Source organism: Fusarium poae, chromosome 2, assembly GCF_019609905.1.
Source record: "Fusarium poae strain DAOMC 252244 chromosome 2, whole genome shotgun sequence".
In the NCBI taxonomy this organism is placed as follows: domain Eukaryota; kingdom Fungi; phylum Ascomycota; class Sordariomycetes; order Hypocreales; family Nectriaceae; genus Fusarium; species Fusarium poae.
In genome coordinates, this window is record NC_058400.1 from 6,449,827 (window position 1) to 6,472,691 (window position 22,865).

The 22,865-nt window shown below is 47.8% G+C and overlaps 6 protein-coding genes across 6 annotated transcripts; 2 read left to right on the plus strand and 4 right to left on the minus strand.

Moving 5' to 3' along the window:
- Positions 1–119: 119 nt before the first annotated feature.
- Positions 120–6,847, plus strand: NPS6 (Non-ribosomal peptide synthetase; the record flags this gene model as incomplete). Its single annotated transcript, XM_044850643.1, has 4 exons — positions 120–217; positions 452–457; positions 554–1,004; positions 1,061–6,847. 4 exons carry the CDS (start codon positions 120–122, stop codon positions 6,845–6,847), a joined length of 6,342 nt encoding a protein of 2,113 aa, XP_044709355.1.
- A 123-nt stretch (positions 6,848–6,970) lies between these two features.
- Positions 6,971–7,787, minus strand: FPOAC1_006152 (uncharacterized protein; the record flags this gene model as incomplete). Its single annotated transcript, XM_044850644.1, has 2 exons — positions 6,971–7,296; positions 7,349–7,787. The coding sequence occupies 2 exons, from the start codon at positions 7,785–7,787 to the stop codon at positions 6,971–6,973; spliced, it is 765 nt and encodes a 254-aa protein (XP_044709356.1).
- Positions 7,788–16,918: 9,131 nt separating this feature from the next.
- On the minus strand, positions 16,919–17,479 carry FPOAC1_006153 (uncharacterized protein; the record flags this gene model as incomplete). The annotated part of the gene is made up of 1 exon (XM_044850645.1): positions 16,919–17,479. The coding sequence occupies one exon, from the start codon at positions 17,477–17,479 to the stop codon at positions 16,919–16,921; it is 561 nt and encodes a 186-aa protein (XP_044709357.1).
- Positions 17,480–18,594: 1,115 nt separating this feature from the next.
- On the minus strand, positions 18,595–19,578 carry FPOAC1_006154 (uncharacterized protein; the record flags this gene model as incomplete). The annotated part of the gene is made up of 2 exons (XM_044850646.1): positions 18,595–18,602; positions 18,648–19,578. The coding sequence occupies 2 exons, from the start codon at positions 19,576–19,578 to the stop codon at positions 18,595–18,597; spliced, it is 939 nt and encodes a 312-aa protein (XP_044709358.1).
- Positions 19,579–20,190: 612 nt separating this feature from the next.
- Positions 20,191–21,330, plus strand: FPOAC1_006155 (uncharacterized protein; the record flags this gene model as incomplete). The annotated part of the gene is made up of 1 exon (XM_044850647.1): positions 20,191–21,330. One exon carries the CDS (start codon positions 20,191–20,193, stop codon positions 21,328–21,330), a length of 1,140 nt encoding a protein of 379 aa, XP_044709359.1.
- Positions 21,331–21,507: 177 nt separating this feature from the next.
- On the minus strand, positions 21,508–22,636 carry FPOAC1_006156 (uncharacterized protein; the record flags this gene model as incomplete). The annotated part of the gene is made up of 2 exons (XM_044850648.1): positions 21,508–21,741; positions 21,794–22,636. 2 exons carry the CDS (start codon positions 22,634–22,636, stop codon positions 21,508–21,510), a joined length of 1,077 nt encoding a protein of 358 aa, XP_044709360.1.
- Positions 22,637–22,865: the final 229 nt, after the last annotated feature.

Below are 22,865 nucleotides of genomic sequence, written 5' to 3' on the forward strand. Positions count from 1 at the left end.
TTGCTAACCCAAATACAGCATGGCCAGGGTCCATCGAACATGGATCTTTTGCCATCATTTTCATCTTCTCACATCCTCTACCTCGATTCAATGACGGATTAGCGCCGGAAGATCAGCAAATGGAAGGTGACAATTCCTCCAAGATGGACACCCAGAACACCCTCCGAAATCGCCCGCGACGAAAGTGTTTCCAGAGAGGGGACCCTGGGATGAAATGGTACTCTTGAAACCACCCTGCTGAATGGCTTCAAAGCTCCTAGTCCTTGCCTTGTCCCGCGCCGGTCAGACCAGACCCCCCACATGCGCTTTATACGAGACGGAGAAGACGAAGACAGAGAAGAAAGCTCAGTTCCGATACGATACGTAATGAGGTTCCTGCATATTGAGCCTGTGGATGCAATAAAAATAGTGGAGGCGTTCATGTAAAGTCTGGTGATGACTCTGAAGACAGGCAAATGTGCGTTTGCAACTTCTTTGCACGTCCCATCGCACAATATTCCCAACAACTGGGAGTTCCAGGAACAGCGTTTCCTAACAAAAACATATACTACAGATCTTGTAAAAGAGAGAAAAGATCAAACATGACAGAACTTGACTTATCTGCGAAGCCAAATGCGCCGCAGACAAAGAGCGTGCGTCATGACGTGCCTGTTCTGCGCAAACACCACGAACAAGATACCCAGGAGCTTGAGATACTACTATTAGCATGGTCGCTTCTTTTATATCGTCACAATCATGGCAACCACGTCGAGTTCTCTTGGGGATTGACCGAGATCGGATCTTCCACATGTCATACCTTCACACTCAACACAGCCAAGTTGCAATGGGATGGGAGCAACTCTGTCGCATCGGAGCTCCAAGTGCTTAGAACATATATACAGCAGCAATTACCGTCAGAAGTATCATACACAAGGGATAGCTACAAGTTCTTCTTCAATGACGAGCCTGCGCAAGGTGGCTTGGTCAACCAAATTACCCAAGAAGACGATATTTCAGTGAACTGGGTACGAACATTTCCTATTTGCCATTTGGGCATAGACTGACAGAGTATGCGATACAGGGAAATGTCCAAATTCAAGCAACACTAGAAGATGACGCTCTCTACCTTCGACCGACCTGGCGCGAACCTCTAGGCGCAGAGTTCCTCGCAAACCACCTCGCTCAAGCTTTTGTCGAAGTCCTCAACACAACCCTCGCCGACCCCGACGCAATACTATCCTCCGTTCTACCACTAGGAAAATTGGATAACTCAGTGATATGGAACTGGAATAAAGATCTTCCTCCGCCAGTGCCGGAGTGCATTCACACATTGATCACCGAGCAAGTGAGATTGCGACCCGATGCCCAAGCCATTTGCTCTTGGGATGGCAACCTTACATATGCCGAGATGGACAACCTGTCTACACTGCTCGCACACCACCTGATTGATCTCGGTGTCAAGAACGGTGATATTGTCCCCTTGTGCTTTGAGAAATCTAGGTGGACGACAGTAGGTGTTATGGGTGTCATCAAGGCGGGTGCGGCTTTCGTGCTCATGGATCCGAGTCAGCCTATTCAGCGACGACAGGTTATGGCGCAGCAAGTAAAGGCGACACATATTCTCACTTCAAGAGACCAAGCGAAATACGGATCTGAGATTGCGCCCGAGGCAAAGCATGTCATTGTTGATACGGAAAAACTTGACTCACTCGCCAAAACCATCGAGAATCCTCTTCGAGAACTGCCTCATGTGCCACCCGAATCGCTTCTTTATATCATCTTTACTTCTGGAAGTACAGGAACGCCAAAGGGAGTGATGCTCTCTCATGAGACGTACACTGCCAGTGCGCTTGCGCGAAGCACAGGAATCGGATACTCAAGTATCTCGCGATCGCTCGACTTTACCTCGTACGCCTTTGATGTCAGCATTGACAGTATTCTATGTACGCTCATTCGCGGCGGATGTCTTTGCATTCCCACTGATATGGACCGTGTGAATGATTTGAGCGGCGCGATCCGTCGTTTGAAGGTTAACATGGTCAACATCACACCTTCTGTCGCGCGCATCCTGGACCCCGATATCATCCCATCATTGAACAGTCTTGGTATCGGTGGTGAGGCTTGCTCAGCTGGAGACATTGCCATTTGGGGTCAACATACACGAATTGTTATCGGTTACGGTCCCGCTGAGTGTACCATTGGATGCACTGTCAACCCCAGCGCGGCAGGCAAGCCGTATGTCAGCATGGGTCCAGGTACTGGCGCATGTATCTGGCTGGTCGACCCTGACGACCACAACAAGCTTGTGCCGGTAGGTGCAGTTGGTGAACTGCTCATTGAGGGTCCCATCGTTGGTCAAGGTTATCTTGGAGATCCCGAGAAGACGAAAGAGGCTTTCATTCATGACCCGGACTTCCTCCTCGCCGGCGCAGATGGTATTCCCGGACGAAGTGGTCGCCTATACAAGTCGGGAGACTTGGTCCGATACGATCCCGATGGCGAAAACGGTTTCATTTTTGTCGGTCGTAAGGATACACAGATCAAGCTTCGCGGACAGCGCGTGGAACTGGGCGAGATTGAACACCACATCAAGAACCTCCTTCCTCCAGGAGCCGAAGTTGTCGCTGAGATCATCGCGCCACGAAACCAGAACAAAGAGTCAATGCTTGTGGCTTTTGTTGCGGACCGTGAAGCCAAAGATGAGGGAGACTCTCGTCATATTGACTTCCCACCTCGTTTCCGCGATGCCCTCGAAACACTGAATGACAAGCTTTCCAAGGTCCTGCCTGTGTACATGGTTCCTACTCAGTACATCACACTCTCAAAGATCCCGTACCTTGTGTCTGGTAAGACGGATCGCAAGTCGCTGCGTGCTCTCGGCGCAGAGATCTCCGCCAACATGCAAGCCTCGGCGGCCGCAAATGAGAGCTCAGAGATTCGTGAGCCACAGTCCGAGGCTGAGCTGTTCCTGCGCGATTCTTGGTGTCGCTTGCTTGGTCTTGAGAATAAGCAAGTCAGCACTACACACAACTTCTTCACATCAGGCGGTGACTCAGTCCTTGCAATGAAGCTTGTTCCAATTGTTCGCGACTGGGGTTACACGCTCTCTGTCGCCGACATCTTCAACTACCCGGTCCTTTCCGACATGGCTAAGTCTATGCAAAAGGGCGACAACAGCCAGGGAATTGATATGCAAATTCCCGAGTTCTCTTTGCTCAAGGATGACATGGATCGTGAAGCTTTGTGTGCTGAGGCTGCCGAGCAATCTGGTTGCGATGTCAGTGCGATTGAGGACATTTATCCTTGTGCGCCCATGCAAGAGATTCACATGGCCTTTTACACGAGATCAAAGGAGAATTATGTTGCGCAACGAATCGCAGACATTCCTGCTACTAGCTCAATCGACAAACTCAAGTCGGCTTGGAGTGTCGTTTACAAAGAGAGCCCAATCCTTCGCACTCGTATTGTTGAGTTTAAGCAACATGGCTTCATGCAAGTTGTTGTTAACGAGTCTCTACAGTGGGAGGAGGTTGACTCCAGTCTAGAGGAGTTCGTTGAGAAGGATAAGAAGGAGCCCATGTCACCTGGCGCACCTCTCTCGCGCTTTGCTATCGTCACCGACAAGGCTCTCGACAAGCGTTACTTCGTGTGGACAGCCCACCATGCTATCTATGACGGATGGTCAACAGACCTCATTGTCGAACATGCAGGCGCTGCATACAAGGGCGAAGAAGTGTCTCGGCCTGCCCAGTTCAAGCACTTCATTCGCTATCTCGCTGAAGACTCACGCAAGTCTTCCAAGGATTACTGGAAGACTCAGCTTGCCGGAGCCACGGGGCCTCAGTTCCCATCTCTTCCATCACGTTCCTACATCCCTGACCCTACGTCCTTGACTGAGCGATTCATCAAACTTGACAAGGCTGCCAAGTCGGACATCACCATCGCTACCGTCATTCGTGCGGCTTGGGCTTTGCTAGCGTCTCAGTACTCTATGAGCGACGATGTTATTTTTGGAGAGACCTTCATGGGTAGAACCATTCCTCTTCCTGGCGCTGAGTTGATTGAAGGTCCCATTCTGGCTACAGTCCCGGTCCGTATTCGTCTTGACCGCACAACAACTGTTCAAGACTTCCTCCGAGCCGTACAAGAACAAAGCGTCAAACGCGCTGCTCATGAGCACCTTGGTATCCAACACATCCGACGACTCAGCGAAGACGCCCAGATTGCTTGTGAGGTCACCATGGGTCTTGTCGTCCAGCCTCAAGATCCTGATCCTATTGAGACTGAGAACGACACTCTTCCATCATTCCGAGGAGGCGACGCTGCTCTCGAAGCTCTGCACTTTAACTCATATCCTCTGATGTTGGCTGTGTCTATGCAAAAGACAGGTTTCCGACTTTTGGCAAGCTTTGACTCGGAGCTCTTGAGCCACGTGCAAGTCGAGCGCGTGCTGTCGCAATTTGAAGTTGCTATCAACCAGCTTCGCGGTGACATGTCGCGCTCATTGAACGAGCTGACATGCTTGGGCGCGGAAGAGCTTGGTCAGATTTGGGAAGCGAACAAGTACGCCCCTGTATCTCCCAAGGATATCTCTAGATTCCTGTCCACCGGCGACAAGTACCCTACTGTTCAATATATCCCTTGGGTAGTTCAGCCTGGCAATGACAAGCTTCTCATGCCTTTGGGAAGCACTGGAGAACTCCTTCTTGAGGGCGCCGCTTTGGCGGGTGATGATGTTATTGATACTCCCGAATGGCTCAAGGAGGGTGCAATGGGATACCCAGGACGACAGGGCAAGCTGTTCCGTACCGGAGATCTCGTCAAGTACAGCGATGACATGAGCCTAGTATTCATCGGTCGGAAAGATGCCATGACTAGCGTAGATGGACGTGTCGTAGACCTCAACGCTACCGATCTTGAACTCAAGCGACTTCTGCCCAGCAACTGCAAGGCTGTCAGTAGACTTGTTGTTCCCAAGGGCTCTAGCAGCCAGACACCTGTGGTGGTTGCTTTCGTTCAAGAGACGCCCGCCAAGGATGCCCAATTGCTCAAGCTTGGTCTTGACATCAGTGATGCTTCACTGCCCTTGTCGCAGGCTGTTTCCGTTGAGCTTGCGACCGCCATAATCGGTCTTAACAAGGCCATGGTTGAGACTCTGCCACCCTACGCAATTCCCTCGATCTGCATTCCTCTTGATAACTCTGCCAACATCAGTTCAATTGACAATGTTGCCGAGAACATTACTTTGTCGTTGGTAGTCGAGCTGCGCAAGTCTTTCGCGTCCCTCAAAAAGACCATCGCGGATACTACGGTCTTGACTACAAAAGAGCGCGTGCTTCGCGCGTCATGGTCCAAATTCCTTGGTAGTGAAGAAGAGAAGCTTGCGCTTGATGACAACTTCTTCCGCCTGGGCGGTGACTCAATTGTGGCCATGCGCATGGTCTCGGCTCTGCGACAAGAAGGCTACCGTCTCTCTGTAGCGAGTATCTTCCAAAACATGCAGCTTAGAGGCATGGCTGACTCACTGGTTGAGATCTCAACTGAGAGTGAAGAGTCAACTAAGAAGTATACTACCTTCTCATTACTCAACACGAAGGATATCGACGACTTCTTGATAAAGGTTATCCAGCCTCAATTGGCCAATCCAGAGTGGAAGATCAAGGACGTTCTGCCTGCGACTGGACCTCAGGCTGGCGATGTCAAGCAATCCGTTTTCGCGCCACGAAGCTCCGTTCAATACAACATGCTCTACCTGGATCAGTCAATCGACACTGCCCGCCTCATCGACAGCTTCCAGTACCTTGTTTCTCAGCATGCTATTCTTCGAACCGTATTTGTTCAGAATGAAGGACAGACTTTGCAGGTCGTGCTTGATGACTTGAAGGTGCCTGTCACGGAACAAAGTGTTGGGGGTTCAATTGACTCTGCCGCCAAGCAGCTCGCTGAATCAGATGTCAACAGCAGCACCGATCTTACTCATGGCTCTTCCTTCATCCGCCTGTTTATCCTTCGTGGTGAGACTGAGAATGCCTTCGTCATCCGAATTTCTCACGCTCAATACGACGGTGTTTCTCTACCTGAGCTCATCCGCCAACTCGAGCTTCGGTACCGAGGTCTGGAGATCCCATCCTCGGAGCCTTTCGAGACCTACCTCCAGCATCTTTCCACCGTCAAGCCTCAAAATGTCGAGTTCTGGCGCAAAAACCTCCAAGGTTCCTCGTACACTGAGATTGCTCCCGCTGCGGATCCTCAGAAGAAGACGGCCTTTATGACAAAGGATGTGGACATTTCTGGAGCCTCGCCTAACACTACACACGCAATGTTGCTCACCGCGGGTTGGGCCAAGGTCCTGTCGCAGCACCTTGACGTGCCTGATGTCACTTTCGGTGGCATTGTGTCTGGTCGCGACATCGATGTCACCGGAATTGACACCATCATGGGTCCCTGCTACCAATACCAGCCTGTGCGAGTCAAGTTCGAACCTAACTGGACAGCAACAGACCTCTTGGACTCAGTACGAAGCCAGTCCCTCGAGGGAAGTCAGCGCGCCACGCTTAGCTTTCAGGAAATACTCAAGGAATGTACGGATTGGCCAGCGGAAACTCCCTTCTACGGATCCTTCACAAATCACCTCAACAAAGAGTTCTTTGACTCAATTCCTTTCGCGGGAACAAAGTGCCGCGTAGACTACTCAATTCCTCATCCCGAGCCTGCGACACCACCCCGTGTTGTGTCATTCTCGGAGGATGGCAGGACGCAGATTGGCATTGAAGCTGACGAAGAGCGTCGGGAATTCTGGGAGGCTCGATTGGGCGAGTTGGCTCATGTTATTGAGGGTTTCATCAAGAATCCTGAAGCATTGATCTAATTGTTTGGCCATCATTCATCTTTGTAGCAGTTGTTATTTGTATGGTAAAGAATGTTTATTATTTTTAATCTTCAATCCACGTCATGCGTGCCGTCAAGATCATTTACAGATCTGTGCAGCACCTCACAGCTCGTCGGAGACTGAATCGTCGCCCTCACGCGCAAAGCCACAGCCAGTTCCATCCTTGAGCAGATCGGATGGCTTCAACTCAACCAAGTGTCCGTTGTCAAGATAATCCTTCACGCTGATGCCATTGCCAAGGAAGAATTGGACTCCAAAGCCTGGCTGACCGAACCAAGGCCTGATAGGTCCAGCCTGGACAGTGAACATCCTGGTCACATTGTAAACGTGGTAGTTGTTGGGGAATTGCTTGTTGACATCGTTGTCGAGGTTCTGGGGGTGGAGGGCTCTCTGGGAGAACGGAGCGGTGGCAGGGGAGATGTAACGGCCTGTGTATGTTTGTCAGATTGTGCCAATTCTCAAAACACCAGGTTTACTTACCAGTGTTGTAGCCAAAACGGTCAACGAGCGTACCGGGCATCAGGTCCACGTTCGCCTTGATGGGAAGCTTCTCTTCATCAAGCTCAAAGCCATACTTCTCAGGGTAGATCCATCCTGCCTCGCGGCCATCAGGTCCCTCAGTGGAGTTATACCACTTCCCAAGGAAGTCATTTGGAGACAGTCCTCCAAAGCGGTCGTACCCAGTGACGAATGTTCCAAGAGGAAGCTTGGTTGGAAGACGGCTGGGACCAAGACGCTTGTCGCCACAGATATAGTCCTTTGCGAGCGTCGAGTTGTATCGCAAATTGTCACCAGAGCAGTCGCACTTGGGTCCTCCCGTCGCAGCCGAGTTGTCTCTAACCAGGTAATGGTCTTCAGGCAGGTATATGGCCAGAGCACTGGTCGCGAGCGACGAGATGAAGATGGACTTGAACAACATGGCGGATGATGGTCAGAAGCAAAGAAGAATGATGTGAAGACTGGCTGCTATTGATCTTACGAGCAATGTCGTCCTCTTATAATATGGCCAAGGACATTGGAATCAACCTGGCCCCTCTTACCCAACCCTCTTTTTTCACATGCAGCTTCAACCTTCAACTAGCATCTCAGGTCTCAAAATTCATCCCTAGTTTTGTCGCAAATAGTCAGACTAAAGCATGAAGATCTTTCAGCCGTGTCTTAAGCTGCCCTTGGTCCCCGCGCGGGGACAGGGGCTATCATCGCACTAGTCGTCCAGTCAGTCGTTAGCTGCGGCAATCACCAAAGCTTCAGCTCTCGGAAAGACTAGTAATATCGTGGTGCATCAATAGTTCTGTAATGATTAGCATTTCTAGCCAGCCAATGTCTTACATCATCAAATTATACTGGTTGCTATGTCTGCTACCCCAGAGAACTATCGACACAGCACTAGCCCAATCAGATTATGTGGCTGGCTGAAAGTCAAAGCGGCTTGCGCAGTTGTTTGTACACTGCAAGCAAGGAATTACTGCCATTGGTACTTCTATACTGTGATGTTCTTGATCTTCGTCGCGGTGGACTGTACTTTACATCATTGATGCCAGCCTACAGGAATGTGAGGTGGCTTGCCAATAACTGGAGGCATCAGGGGACGTGATGCACGGTCCGCAGGGTATCAGAAAAATTGGCCGCCGGCAGCATAAGAGACGAAATTAGTAGGACAGTCTATATTCCTTAGACCATAGCTATTAGACTAGTTATTTCTGTACCCTCAGACTTGGGAGGCTAACATTTTCACTACCCATTAGACGGTTGACATAATTGCTTTTGCAGATCATGTATTATCATTTACATACGTAGTAATGGCTTCGTAGTCTACCTGCACTAGTTGTCGCAGTAATCGTCATCACCTGAATCACGAACTGTGCGATGTACCTATCCTGCAGGGCTTGAAGAGAATGAAAGGTTGTTGGCCAGAATACCCTAAAGGCTCACCATAATCCTTGGAGAATTCGTTGGCAGAAGTAAGAGGTGAATCAGCAGGTCATTTTATACTACTTGGATCATTATTAGGAATCATCCAACGCTTCGTATTCAGGCCATAAATGAATAGAGTTCTTGACACTCTAGTCACAAACCCTTTGTCATTCCAAAGATATCATCCCATACGACACTGTCAACTGCATAGTTGAAACCAACGCCTTCATGCATGGATTGGTCCACATGACACTCCAATGCAATGGCCCTGTTCACCTCTGTATCCGCCGTATTTGCAACATCATCCATTTCCTGGATATCGAGAGAGATATCGATCTGTTCGGGACCCACTATACACATGTTTGCTAAGGCTATCTGTAGCAGTCGAGAGCTTTCAAGTGCATGTGGTGAGACGCATGGTCTTGCCGACCATAACTGTACTGCTGTCTGCAACGTTTTCATAATGTAGTTTCCCTCAATAGGACTCAAGAATATCAGCTGCAGATATTACATCACTTGAGGTCATACTCACGGTAAGTCGACACAGTCAAAAAACTCCAAGGGGGCAAGTGTGGTCGATATCAAGAAGTCATTTACTGACAGGCTCGAGGCAATCTGTTCCTCGTTATACAGTCTTCTACCTTCCTGCATCTCACGATTAACTTCTACGTAGACTCTAATAGATCTTACAGCATTTTTACAACAGACGTCGAGAGCTTCCTAGAACTCTTTTTATTAGGTAATTTTTAAGGTATAAGTTCTAAAGTATATATTTAAAATTAATTTATAAATAAATATAATTTTTAAATTTAAAGATTAATATAAATCTAATTTAAAAGTATATATTATAACTTATAAAATTAAAATTATAATAATTACTATAAAAACTTTTATTCTTTATAATTTAAAGGCTTTAATTATAACTATTATTTACCTTTTTAACTATTTAAATTAATTAATATATAAATACTTATTATTATATATATTAATTTTATTTAAAAATTTCTCTTATATATATAATAAACTTATAATTAGCCTTTTAATAAGCTTCTTCTTAAGCTTATATAGTCTCTTTAATATTATTTTTATTTTTTTACTCTTTATATATAAGAAATAAAGCTTATAATTAAAAGCTATTAATTTAACCTTAATAAGGCTATTTATCTTTTTAATTATATAAAGATTAATAGCTTTTATATATAATTTTTCTAGTTTTATTATATCTTTATATAATTTAATAAATCTTTTAATAGTTTTAATATTAAAATTAAGAAAATAGTGTCACAGCTCGAAGTCAGACCAACCTACCCTAGAGCCACAAGTGGATGAGATCACGTGGCGATAGCGTTATCGCCGTAACCTTAGTTAGACCGCCAGTCAGATCCTGAACGTAGCTCCTTGAGCTACGTCTTGTTAATAGAGCCTGACCTGCCTGCAGTGCCTATCCGTAGCAATAGAACCTATTACGCCCGAAGCGTTCCCTGTCCACCCGTACCGCCGGACTCAGCCCGTGACACTACGTAGCTCCTATCATTGGACACCGAACGCGATGTCTGCCCGCCCGCTCCCGCCCTTCCTGCCGGACAGCGTCGAGTCATTCCGTGACCATGCCCCGGAACACCTAGACGATTGGTTCGAATACTTCCGGAACGTTTATACCTACGCCGAGAACGCCCAGAACCGTATATCCCAGCTGGAGAATGAGACCCAGAACATGAAGGATAAACATCAAGGACTCGAACAATCCCTGCAACAAATCACCACTGAGCGTAACTTTGCCCGAGCCCAGCTCGAGTACACTGAGCAACAACACGAGAAGGCCCTAAAGAGGAAGGACGACGACATCTTCGAGGCCCGCCTCGCCGAACGTCGCGCCCTCGATGCCACCCGACCTACCGTACCTACTATCCGTGAACCCCCGAGACTAGCGCTCCCGCTGAGCTTCGTGTAGCGACTCCTATGGGAACGACTCCTCCGCCTTCTTCCCGATCTACCGAATCAACCAGTCTTACCGAACGATTACCCGACCCTGACAAGTTTGAGGGCGAACGGAGCGACCTACGCCGTTTCGTCTCCCAGATACACTCAAAACTAAAAGCTAACCACGACCGATTCCCGACACGCCTCGCCCGAATGTCCTATGTAACTGGCCGTCTTAAGGGACGCGCCTATGCACAAGTCCTACCGCACATTAAAGCTGGTGAATGCCAACTCCCCGACTACCAGGATATTATCGATCTACTAGAACGCGCTTTTGGAGACCCGAACCGGATCAATAATGCCCGCGCCGAATTATTCCGCCTTCGCCAGACTCACAAGGATTTCAGCACCTTCTTCGCCGAGTTCCAACGCCTCGCGCTGGAAGGAGAAATGTCAGAAGAGGCCCTCCCTACCCTGTTGGAACAAGCTGTCTCCCGAGAACTACGCGGAATGCTTATACACAACCCACCGCCTAGCTATAAATATCACGACCTAGCCACCTTCCTACAAGAATTGGAAAACCGACGACGCCGCTTCGCAGCGGAGCCACAGCCTGCGTCACGAAAGACGAATATGCCGCTGAAGGAGTACCCCCAGACACTCCGAAAGAAGTCCCCATCGCCTCGTAGAGGGAGAAGCCCCCCCGAAAACCGCCAACCAGCCGGAGAACCTATGGACCTCAGCAATCAGCGCCGCTATAACCGCCCTAACCAACGACGGGAGAACAACCAGTGCTTCCGTTGCGGTTCAGCCAACCACTACCTCCGCGACTGTCCCGAACCTGACACACGTCCAACCAGGCTCCGTCAAGCCACCTTCGCTTATAGCCCCAACCGCACCAGCCAGCCCCCGTCTCCACACTCGCCTACATCCAGCCGCGCCAGTTCCCGCCGATCTAGACACTCCCGAGGACGCCAGGAAAACGGGGTGAGCCTGTCTTAAGTCGGCGCCAGGCTCCCCTCCCCGCACCTACTGTACCGAAGATTAAACTGTCCGCCGCCTCCGTTCATGGAATCCCGATTGAGAACGAGAACAACCAACGTTCGAACCTGATGATACTGCCTGCCAGCCTCAATGTGGCCGGAAGAGAACCAATTCCGTCTTACGCTATGACCGATAGCGGAGCGGAAGGAAAAGGGTTTATCGACGAGAGCTGGGCTAAGTCCCAGAACCTGAAGTTTAGACCCCTGAAGAGAACCTTCGAGATTGAAGTGTTCGACGGGCGACCTGCCGAGAGCGGGAAGGTCGCCTACTACGTCCGCGCCGGACTCCGCATTGCCGATCACGAGCAGAAGAGCATGATCTTCTACGTGACCCAGTTAGCCAGCTACCCTATTGTCCTAGGAATGCCTTGGCTAAAGCAACACGACCCGCAGGTGGGCTTCGCGGCCCACACGTTCACATTTAACAGCCCGTACTGCCAGAAATTCTGCAACACCCCAACCAAGCCTACAAGGATTAAGGCTTTACAGACCGTCCCGAAGAAGTTCATGCGCCAGATGAAAGGGAGTATCCCACCAGCCTTGGAGGGAAAGGATATCCTCCCGGTTTCCCTGCGAACCGCCCGAATATACAGCCAGAAGGACCGTTACCGCCTCTTCACCGTGACCCTGAAGCAACTGGACTACCTGCTTAAGCCTGAGCCAGAGGCATTCGTGCTGCCGGAAGAACTTCGAGAGTTCCAAGACGTTTTCTCGCCTAAGGAGGCAGAGAAGCTACCACCGCACCGATCTGGAGACCACCACATCGAGCTAACCCCAGGAGGAAAACTGCCGTTTGGACCCTTATATGGAATGTCCCGGAACGAACTGACAGCCCTACGAGAGTGGCTGGACGAGAATCTGCGTAAGGGATTCATCCGCCCAAGCTCGTCGCCTGTAGCCTCCCCGGTACTATTCGTCAAGAAACCCGGCGGTGGTCTACGCTTCTGCGTGGACTACCGAGCCCTGAATAATATTACGGTTAAGGACCGCTACCCGCTCCCCCTGATCAAAGAATCCCTGAATAACCTGTCTGGTATGAAATACTTCTCCCGTATTGACATCGTATCGGCCTTCAATAATCTGCGTATCAAGGAAGGCCAGGAGTACCTGACAGCATTCCGCACCCGATTCGGATTATATGAGTCACTGGTTATGCCCTTCGGCCTAACAGGAGCCCCCGCGACCTTCCAGCGGTACATTAATGATGCGCTGAGGGAATACCTGGATATATTCTGCACTGCGTACCTGGACGATATCCTGATCTATAGCCGGACCCGAGAAGAACATGTCGAGCAATTAAAGATGGTGCTTGAAAAACTGAGAGCTGCCGGGTTATTCGCAAACCCAGCCAAATGCGAATTCATGGTTACGGAAACCAAGTTCCTAGGCCTTATCGTGGGACGAGACGGCATCCGAATGGACCCTGCAAAGATCGAAACTGTTAAGAACTGGCAAACCCCGACCTGCCTGACAGATGTACAAGCTTTCACAGGATTTGCGAACTTCTACAGGAGGTTCATCCGTGACTTCTCTAAGCTTACAGCCCCGTTGAACCACCTGACAAAGAAAGACGTACCGTTCGTCTGGGACGAAACCTGCGAAAAGGCTTTCCGAGACTTGAAGGGAGCCTTCACATCAGCACCGATCTTACGCCCCTTCGATTGGACGAAGGACGTAATCCTGGAGACAGACGCCTCTGACTATGTATCCGCCGGTGTGCTGTCGCAATACGACGATGACGGAAGGCTGCACCCGGTAGCCTTCTTCTCCAAGAAGCATACGTCCACGGAATGCAACTACGAGATCTACGATAAGGAACTCATGGCCATTATTCGCTGCTTCGAAGAATGGAGACCCGAACTGGAGGGGGCACCCTCACCGATAAAAGTGATCACGGATCACAAGAACCTGGAGTACTTTACGACGACGAAGTTACTTAACCGACGACAAGCCCGCTGGTCTGAGTTCCTGTCCCGATTTAATTTCCAGATCACATATCGACCTGGGAAACAGGGAGTTAAACCCGATGCCCTGACCAGGAGGTCAGAAGACCTCCCTAAAGAGGGGGGATGAGCGCTTAGCGCACCAAAGCCAGGTGGTACTAAAGAAAGAGAACTGGCAACTTCCGCCGCTACGAGTCCAGAGAGCCCGCATCCGCCACCCACTACAACAGAACCAACCCGCACCAACACCCGAGGAGCCGTCACTCTCAATAGAGCTACCAGAAGAGATCGACCGCTTGCTGAACGAAGGATACCAGACCGATGAAGACCTGCAGTCGATACTACAAGCCCTCAGGACCGACGCACCGCGACACCCGAAGATTACGCTTGCAGAGTGCAAGATCGTCCAGGAACGACTGTTGTACCGGGACCGCATCTATATCCCGAGCCACGACGCCCTCAAGACCGCCCTGCTGAAAGCCTGCCACGAACACCCTATAGCAGGACACCCAGGTCGTGCCCGCACTTATGACCTGCTTTCCCGGGATTACTACTGGCCCGGAATGTTGGCCTACATCGAACAATGGGTTAAGAACTGCCATACGTGTCGAAGAGCCAACCCAGCCCGAGAAGCGAAGCAAGGTGTGCTGAAACCCTTGCCTATCCCCGAACGAGCCTGGCAACATGTGTCAATGGATTTTATCACACATCTGCCGCCCAGCGAAGGAAATGACGCCATCCTGATTATAGCCTGCCGCCTGACCAAGATGAGACATATCATCGCATGCAAAGGAACCTGCGATGCCGAAGACGCAGCCCATTACTACCTGAAGGAAGTGTGGAAGCTACATGGGCTCCCACAGACTATAGTATCGGACCGGGGACCCCAGTTCGTAGCGGAGTTCTGGCAGAAGCTCACCAAACAACTGTCGATCAGCTCGCTACTATCCACCGCTTACCACCCTGAGACCGACGGACAGACTGAACGCCTGAACGCTGTGTTGGAACAGTACCTGCGAGCCTACGTGTCATACCTACAGGACGACTGGAACCGATGGCTCCCCCTGGCCGAGTTCGCAGCGAACTCCCTGAAATCCGAAACCACCGGCGTATCTCCGTTCTTTGCAAACTATGGATTCCACCCGCGAATGGGCTTTGAACCCACGATTACAGTCAGAGGAACCCCAGCCACTAGAGACGCAGAACAGTTCGCAAAGACGATGAACGACATCCTAGAGCACCTGAGATCAGAAAGCATTGCCGCACAAGCCCGTTACGAAGCCCAAGCGAACCGACACAGACGACCTGCCCGACGATACCAAGTAGGGGGACTCCAGTGTGGCTAGACGCCAGGAATATCAAGACCCTTAGGCCACAGAAGAAACTAGACTGGAAGAACATCGGCCCGTTAAAGATCGGCAAGGTCATCTCCCCGTACGCCTATCGACTGGAACTGCCCGCCAGCATGAAGATACACCCCGTGTTTCACACGAGCCTGCTAAAGCCAGCTGCCACCAATCCGCTGCCCGGTCAGAACGTAGACCCGCCACCGCCAGTAGAAGCCGAAGGAGTGGAAGAGTGGGAGGTTGAAGACATTGTGGATTCCCGATGGGACAGACGAGGCCGAGGAGGCCGCCCCAGGCTGAAGTATACTGTGAAATGGGCCGGATATGCAGACCCAACAGAAGTCCCTGCTGCCTACGTGGAGAATTCTGCAGAGATCGTGGCGAACTTCCACAGGAGATACCCTGACAAGCCCGGACCACAGTAGCCCGTCTCGGCAGAGCTCGATGCTAAAGAGGGGGGCACTGTCACAGCTCGAAGTCAGACCAACCTACCCTAGAGCCACAAGTGGATGAGATCACGTGGCGATAGCGTTATCGCCGTAACCTTAGTTAGACCGCCAGTCAGATCCTGAACGTAGCTCCTTGAGCTACGTCTTGTTAATAGAGCCTGACCTGCCTGCAGTGCCTATCCGTAGCAATAGAACCTATTACGCCCGAAGCGTTCCCTGTCCACCCGTACCGCCGGACTCAGCCCGTGACAAATAGTTATTATTAATAAGTTTTAATTTAAAGATTAATATTATATTATATAAAATCTATAAAAATAGTTAATAAAGTATTATAAGGGATTAAGATTAATTAACTTTAATTAAAATTAAAAAAGGAAAAAATTATTATTATTTATATAGTTTAATAGAAACTTTTTTTATTAATTATTAATATTATAAAGTTTAAATAATTACTTTATTAATTATATTTATATTAAAAACTTTATCTTAAGAAAAACTATATATAATTCTTTAATTTATATAAATAAATAAAATATTATAAATAATCTTTAATAAAATTAAAAAAAGTAAAAATAATTTTATAATTATATATTAAAAAAATAAATAAATAAAAACTTTTATTTTTTTTAAAAATTAATTATTAAATATTTCTTTATTAATATTAATAAAAATATTATATAAAATAATAAATTTTAAAGTTTTTATTAATTTTAATTATATATTAAATTAAAAAATTATTTATAAAAATTTAATTTTTATAATTAATTTAATTTTTTTTAAAAAAAAAAATTAAAAAAATTTAAAGCTTTTTATTATTTTTAAAATAATCTTTTTATTAATATTTAAAATTAAAATATTATTAATATAAATAATAATTAAATTATTATTTTTATTATTTTTAATTATAATATTTTTAATTATATAATTAATTATTAAATTAATAAATTAAAATTTAAATCTTTATTATATAAAAAAAAAAGCTTTTAAAGCTTTTTATAAAATAAAATATAATAATAATATTAATATATTAAAAAATAAAATATTTTAAATAAAATTATTTTTTAATTTTTAAAATAATTTTTAATAAAAAAAAATAAATTATTAATAATTTATAAAGTATTTAATAAAAATAATATTATTTTATAAAAAATTTATTAAATTAAAATTTATTATATTAAGAATTCTATAAAATTAAAAAACTAAAGAAAATTCTAAGGAAAAAAAGAAAAAGCTTATAATTAATACTATAGCTTTTAATATAATATTCCTAGAACTTAAAACCACTGTAGGTTAATAAATCTAGAAATGGACGATGTGTGAGTATAATGCTCGAGGTATATATGAGTTTAAATAGGATTCTTTGCATAACAATATGATTAGAATCCGTAAAGGCGGTATTCCTGATCGACCGGATACGGAGAGAAGTCGGAATAGACTAGTACCAGACGTTCAGCTGACTTTTCACAAACATAGCATCTGAGTAGCTGTAGGTTTTAAAGCCCAAGGCATGGCAGATGATCCGACGTAAGACAGGTAGGACTTGAGACATGACCACCACAGCCACAGTGCCGAATATGACGTCTGGGAGCTGGCTCGCATGGGGCATTTGTGCAATTTCTTGACACACATCCTCACTGACAGTGTTCTCGATTCGATCGATGCTATCGAGGAGCTGTTTGACAGATTTCGTTGATTGATCTTGGGTGGGTTGGCTGAGGAGGCGTTGCAGCACACTCCGCATTCGCCCAAGCTCACTCTGAACGCGCGTCGTCCCATCCTCGAGCGAAATCGACTTTTTTGGTTCCGATGAAGGTCCAAAACGGCATGAGTCTTCTGAACCGCGCCTCTGGCATCCACTGCAAGGCTGCTGTCTATCGCATTTCTGCTTACGCGCACGACAAGCGGAGCATGATACGGTTGGCCTGTTCCGCTTGATACGTTGTGGGCAGGAGGCTCGGAAAGTGCTGATGTGGCGTGTGAGCTCTTGGTCTCTCATTTTCGAAGATGTTGGTATCGAATGTAGGATGAAGGACTTGGATTTACTGCATGAGTCGGGTTGATGGGTAGATTGCACTGGGGGCTGGTAGTTAGTCAGCGTCAAGGATGATTGATTCTAGGCTGTGTGTTTGTGGCACGACTTTTGCATAATCGAAACTCGACACTGATGTATAAGGGATAAGGCGATTGTCGAAATGTTACAGAAACTTATATGAATACAATATTTACACCCGGCTTGGGGGACTCAGCACAGTTCGACGATTCAGGTTGGCCCTAGAGTTCTTCTAGATCCAGCAGCTTTCGTACAGCACAGAGGCGTACCTACTGTGGAGATCATAAAGAGAAAAGAAATGATGCCTGCATTATGTTAGTATACTGACTTACACTCCTCTCCATAAGTTAGATGGCATGGGCTTTATCACTATAGCATAATCAGGTGTACACTGCGCTTTACAGTTACTGCTATCAGCCATCACCAAAGACGTGATTAGACAAAGTCAGCCCCAAACGAAATGACAGAATCGAAGGGTTCTATAAGAACCTTCCAACTTTACTTCTTTCAAAATACCAAAAAACGTTGGCCGCTTGGGCATCGGGGACGAAATTAGCAGGTTGCCTCATGTTATCCAGGCTGTGATTTTAGGGCATTTATTGTTGTATTCTAAAGCGTAACGTAGAGGCTAGAGTCTGTTGAACCGACAGCGTCTGCAGGCCATGACATGACACTGACGGCACTCATATATAAATACTGGCAAGACCTGGTTGCATTCCTCGCATTCCCGAGGACCTGGGCGGCCTTTCCATCGCTCATGATCGCATTCGTGATTTTCAATGAGATTTACTCTTTCGAGCTGTACGCGCCGATGTCGCTCTAGAGCGTTGATACGGTCCCCAGCATCGCGGTCAACAATATCATTTGCCCGTTGTAACAAGTGTCCCTCTTCCCACTGCGGGCAAGTACAGTTCTTCCATGGAACTCCACAGACATAGCAAAACTGGGCTCCGCATGGGCAGGCTGGACATAATATGTCAGTAAAGGGGGAATTCATTAACGGATTGCCGAGGTAATATGATAGATAAGAAGCCCTCATGGCGTTCACGTGACACCACAGGTTATTCCACTATATAATACGCGTGACGTTTTCCAGAATTCGAGGGGAACTTACTCATATGATAACACCCAGTGTTGAGTTCAACCATCCGGCGACAGGAATTGCAACTCTGCCATCCATTCTCGGCTGCAAGCTGTAGAAGCTGCTGCGACGCATCATCCTCCCTGCATATACCGGTGTGTTGTCTTCCTTTGCAATGAGTGCACGTTTTTTGACTACACTTGGGACAATGCGCGACCTCGCCTGTAATAAACGCAGGTGGCACAAATGTTGAGCATGTTGGCTTGCTGCAGTATGTTCGATTTGGCGTCTCATATTCCAGCTTCTTAGCCCTGAATTGACCAACAATCTCCGGTGAGAACCACTTGCCGCCAGTGGTGACGGGTATAGGCAAACGACAGCACCGCGGTGGGAAGAGTGACTCGTCTTGAAGTGATGAGCGCACGAGACCAACAAGGCATTTGCGACAATATTCGTGTGAGCACGGAGATCGAGAGAGGGCAAAAGGCGGGAACTCGTCACCACAAGCAATACACTCTCTGACGGCCTCTGGCTTGCGAGAGGCAGCCCAACTTGACGACTCAGGTTGGTCCTCGGGCTCTTCGATATTCAGTGCTTGTAGGTACTCGATCAATTGGTCGTCCAGTGTTTCATCCATTCTCTCAGTTGAGTGCCGTGGCACTTGTTCATTTCCATTTCCCGAAAGACTCATTGCAAATCGATGATCCCGTTCAGCTTGGTCCTCTGCCTCTTGAGCCTCGATGATGATGGAAGCATCGGATAGTACGGCTCGTGCGATACTGAGAGCCATTTCACGATCATATGCGTGATTGGAGACTGTGTCGAGCTCATTTTGATAAATTTCAAGAGCAATATCTAAGTCGGTTTTTTCATCGGCTCGTTGTTTCCCCTTCATTGACTCCCCGATCGCTTGAAGGTCTTCACGCTGGAGCTCAAGTGCGAGCAACAATGATTGATTGGCCATGATGAAGGGGTGAAGGGACAATGTCATATATCATCATCGTTCACAACCTTGAACAGTGAAATATCGCAACTTATCTACTACCTATCTAAGTTTGTCTGGTAGGCCTCCCCGGTGCGGAGATACTGCACGTGACTTCGCTAACACTCCAATGAGAATATGTTAATTATCTACATTCGATAAAGCGGATAGACATTTCATTCAGAATCATCAGAAAGTTAAATGCTATAAGCATAAGAGACGGAAGTTGTAGGTCAGTTCATGCGACTTATACCAGACTCATAGGTTGCTTATTTTTGAGACATAAGAATTAGGGAGTGAACTTTTCTGCTACGGCATTCCACGGACATGTCGGACCAAACAATTACCGCTTTAGGTAACCACTATGTCCGCTCTTACGGCCGATGAGACAGGCATGAGCAGTAAAGATTCCATTGGATATTCAGCATCACATATGCAAATTTCATACCACTTCGGGATCTACAGATAGCTATTAGTAAGTGGATGCAAAAGTATAAAGAGTGCAGCTGTATGCTCCAATACCACGACTTCAAACAGCCAAACACGCTCAACATCCAAATCTACTTCATATTTGTCCCTCACAAATCTGCCATCATGGCCAGCCAATTTATTCCTGAAGTATCTACTTCACTAGTACTCAATTCTTTCAACGGGCGACTTGACTTGGAAAAAAACCCAATCCCAAGCCCTACACCTTCGGGATCAGTCGTTGTCCGTGTTCTTAGCACTCCAGTCAGACCTCACCAGCGAGCTGGTTTTCATGGGAAGAGTCCTCTTTCTTTCCAAACCCCGTATAACCCTGGCGATGGCGGTGTTGGCCGTGTCATCTCTGTTGGGCCAGATGCTGTAGCTCTCAGGCCAGGCCAACTCGTCTACATGAACAACTTTGTCACTGCAAGAGATGATCCCAACACACGGGTTCTCCTTGGAATTCATGACGGCGGTGGGCCTGAGAGGGACGTCAAGCTATTCAATCTCTGGCAGGGGTTTTGGAGAGATGCTGCTATTGTTCCAGCAGAGAACGTTATGCCTCTTGACGAGAAAATTTTAGTTGATGAGATGGGTTATTCTTATGGTGACTTGAACTACATTCAGCGACTCTCCGTTGCGTATGGCGGAGTCAGAGCTGCCGAGCTCCAAGCTGGCGATACGGTCATTGTTGCACCTGCCACTGGACATTTCTCTGGGGCAGTCGTGGAGCTGGCTGCTCAAATCGGATGCAAAGTCATCGCCATCTCTCGCTCCGCATCTAAGCTCGAGCCCCTTACTTCTCGCTTTCCTCGCATCACCGCTCTTGAGTTAACCGGAGACAGCAAGAAGGATGCTGGAGCTATTCGTGCTCTGGCACCTCAAGGCGTTGACGCTTACATCGATGTCTCGCCCCCGGCTGCCACTGCGGCCCCTCACCACCTTACTGCCTCGATCGATTCTCTCAACTCTTTTGGTCGTGTAGTCTTCTTAGGCATGATGTTCGATATCAAAATCAACTATGCCAGTCTCATGGTTCGGAACATCACGATCAAAGCTCAATTTATGTACACACGAGAAGAACTAGTCTCGCTGATCAAGATGATTGAAGTTGGAGTCGTCAAGTTGGGCAAGGAAGCAGGGCATCAGGTTGTCGAACGAGGATATTCTCTAAATGAGTGGGAGGAAGCTGTGACTGTAGCTGAAAAGGCTGTTGGATGGGGCCAGCAAGTCCTTCTCTACCCTTCAGTTGAGGTGGCCGAGTGAGAATATTGCCTTGAGGCTGGGGCACGAGGATTGGGCTACTGATCCTTGACAATCCTTGTTAATAGGTCAATTTAGTCTACACTCTTATGGTGATAAGTAGAGTTTATAGCATAAATTCCAAACACTCCTTTCTCTTTTGAATCCCATAAACCAACCTTTTAACGCCTATCCCTTCTCTTAGAACCCGAATGGTAATGAATCCATGATATCCATATTTTCCTCAGCCTCCTCTTCCAAACATCGATTGCAGGTACACTTGAACTGAAACTGTGTTTGGGCATATTTCTGTCTACTTGATACATCCTTCTGCCTCACAAGATCAAAGTAGGTGATCATGCACTCTTCACCCTTGGATATGTCTCGCGCAGCTGTGTATACCATCCTGGCTTGGCCCTCGGGTTTGTGTGATACCTGGGAAGAAGTCAGTACTGGACGCAGCACTATACAGTTAATCTCCACTCACATTGGGCAAGCATGAATGGTTGAATTGGGCGGCCCTGGGATACAGGGCGAAACCGTACGATTCACCACGGGAAGTAGCATTGTCGTTCATTGATTGAGAACCGGTCGCTTTCGGGTAAAGGCCAAATGTGTTGGTTTCTTCCTTGCACAGCAGTAGGAGCATCTCGTCGGCAGTTAACATACACGGCAGAACAGAGGCATCACTCAGATACTCATTGACCAGTCGTTTCCAGTGCGTTATCTGTTCTTCTGGCCACGAATCAAGGTACGCACAGCACATGTCCACGGCTTTCCAGCCACGCAAAAAGTGAGCTTCCCAGGGGTACCGATGTTGTGTGACAGCATTGCCGCTGTGCAACTCGGCGTTCCACGTGGCGAGCAGACGAACGACATGCCAGAGAGTAGCAAAATTGTACTCGCTTTCTTTGCGACGCATGCTGTTGACGTTCCTCTTTAACCAGGCACACTCAAAGTCATGCCGGAGCTTGTCGGCGGCTCGGCAGGCGATATTGCACCAAACAACGTCTTTGAAACAAGCGTTTTCACAGCGTACGGCACGGCCATTTTGCGAGACACGGCGAGAGCACGAGAGATTGCTGCATATGAGCGGTTCGGCATCAGACGTCACAGAAGGTACGATGGCATATGCTGTGTCTACCAGGAGAATGGTGCCTTCTCGGATGGGACCCGTGGCTCGGAGCAGTCTACCCTTGCAAGGGTCCTGGTCTGGCACCAAGTGAGGATGGACGTAAAATTCCAAGTCGGGAGTGTTGGCCACATTTGAAGGTTTCAAGGCGCTGGTTCTAGGGGCCTTTGGTGGGAGACTGGGCTTTTGGAACTCCATTGACGCGGTTTTTGGTGTGGTACGGTCAAAAGATAGAGAGAATAGAGAAAGATACGGTGAATCGATTTGAAAATGGAAAATAAATTTGCTGGCAGTTACTGTTGAGCGTCAATGATGCAGAGTCTGGACCCTCGGGATGGTCGAATTCGGTTAGACAAGTTTGAGTTCGCTAAGACAACGACACCATCGCCACTGAGATAAGGAAATTATTTCGGCGTAACCATTTGCG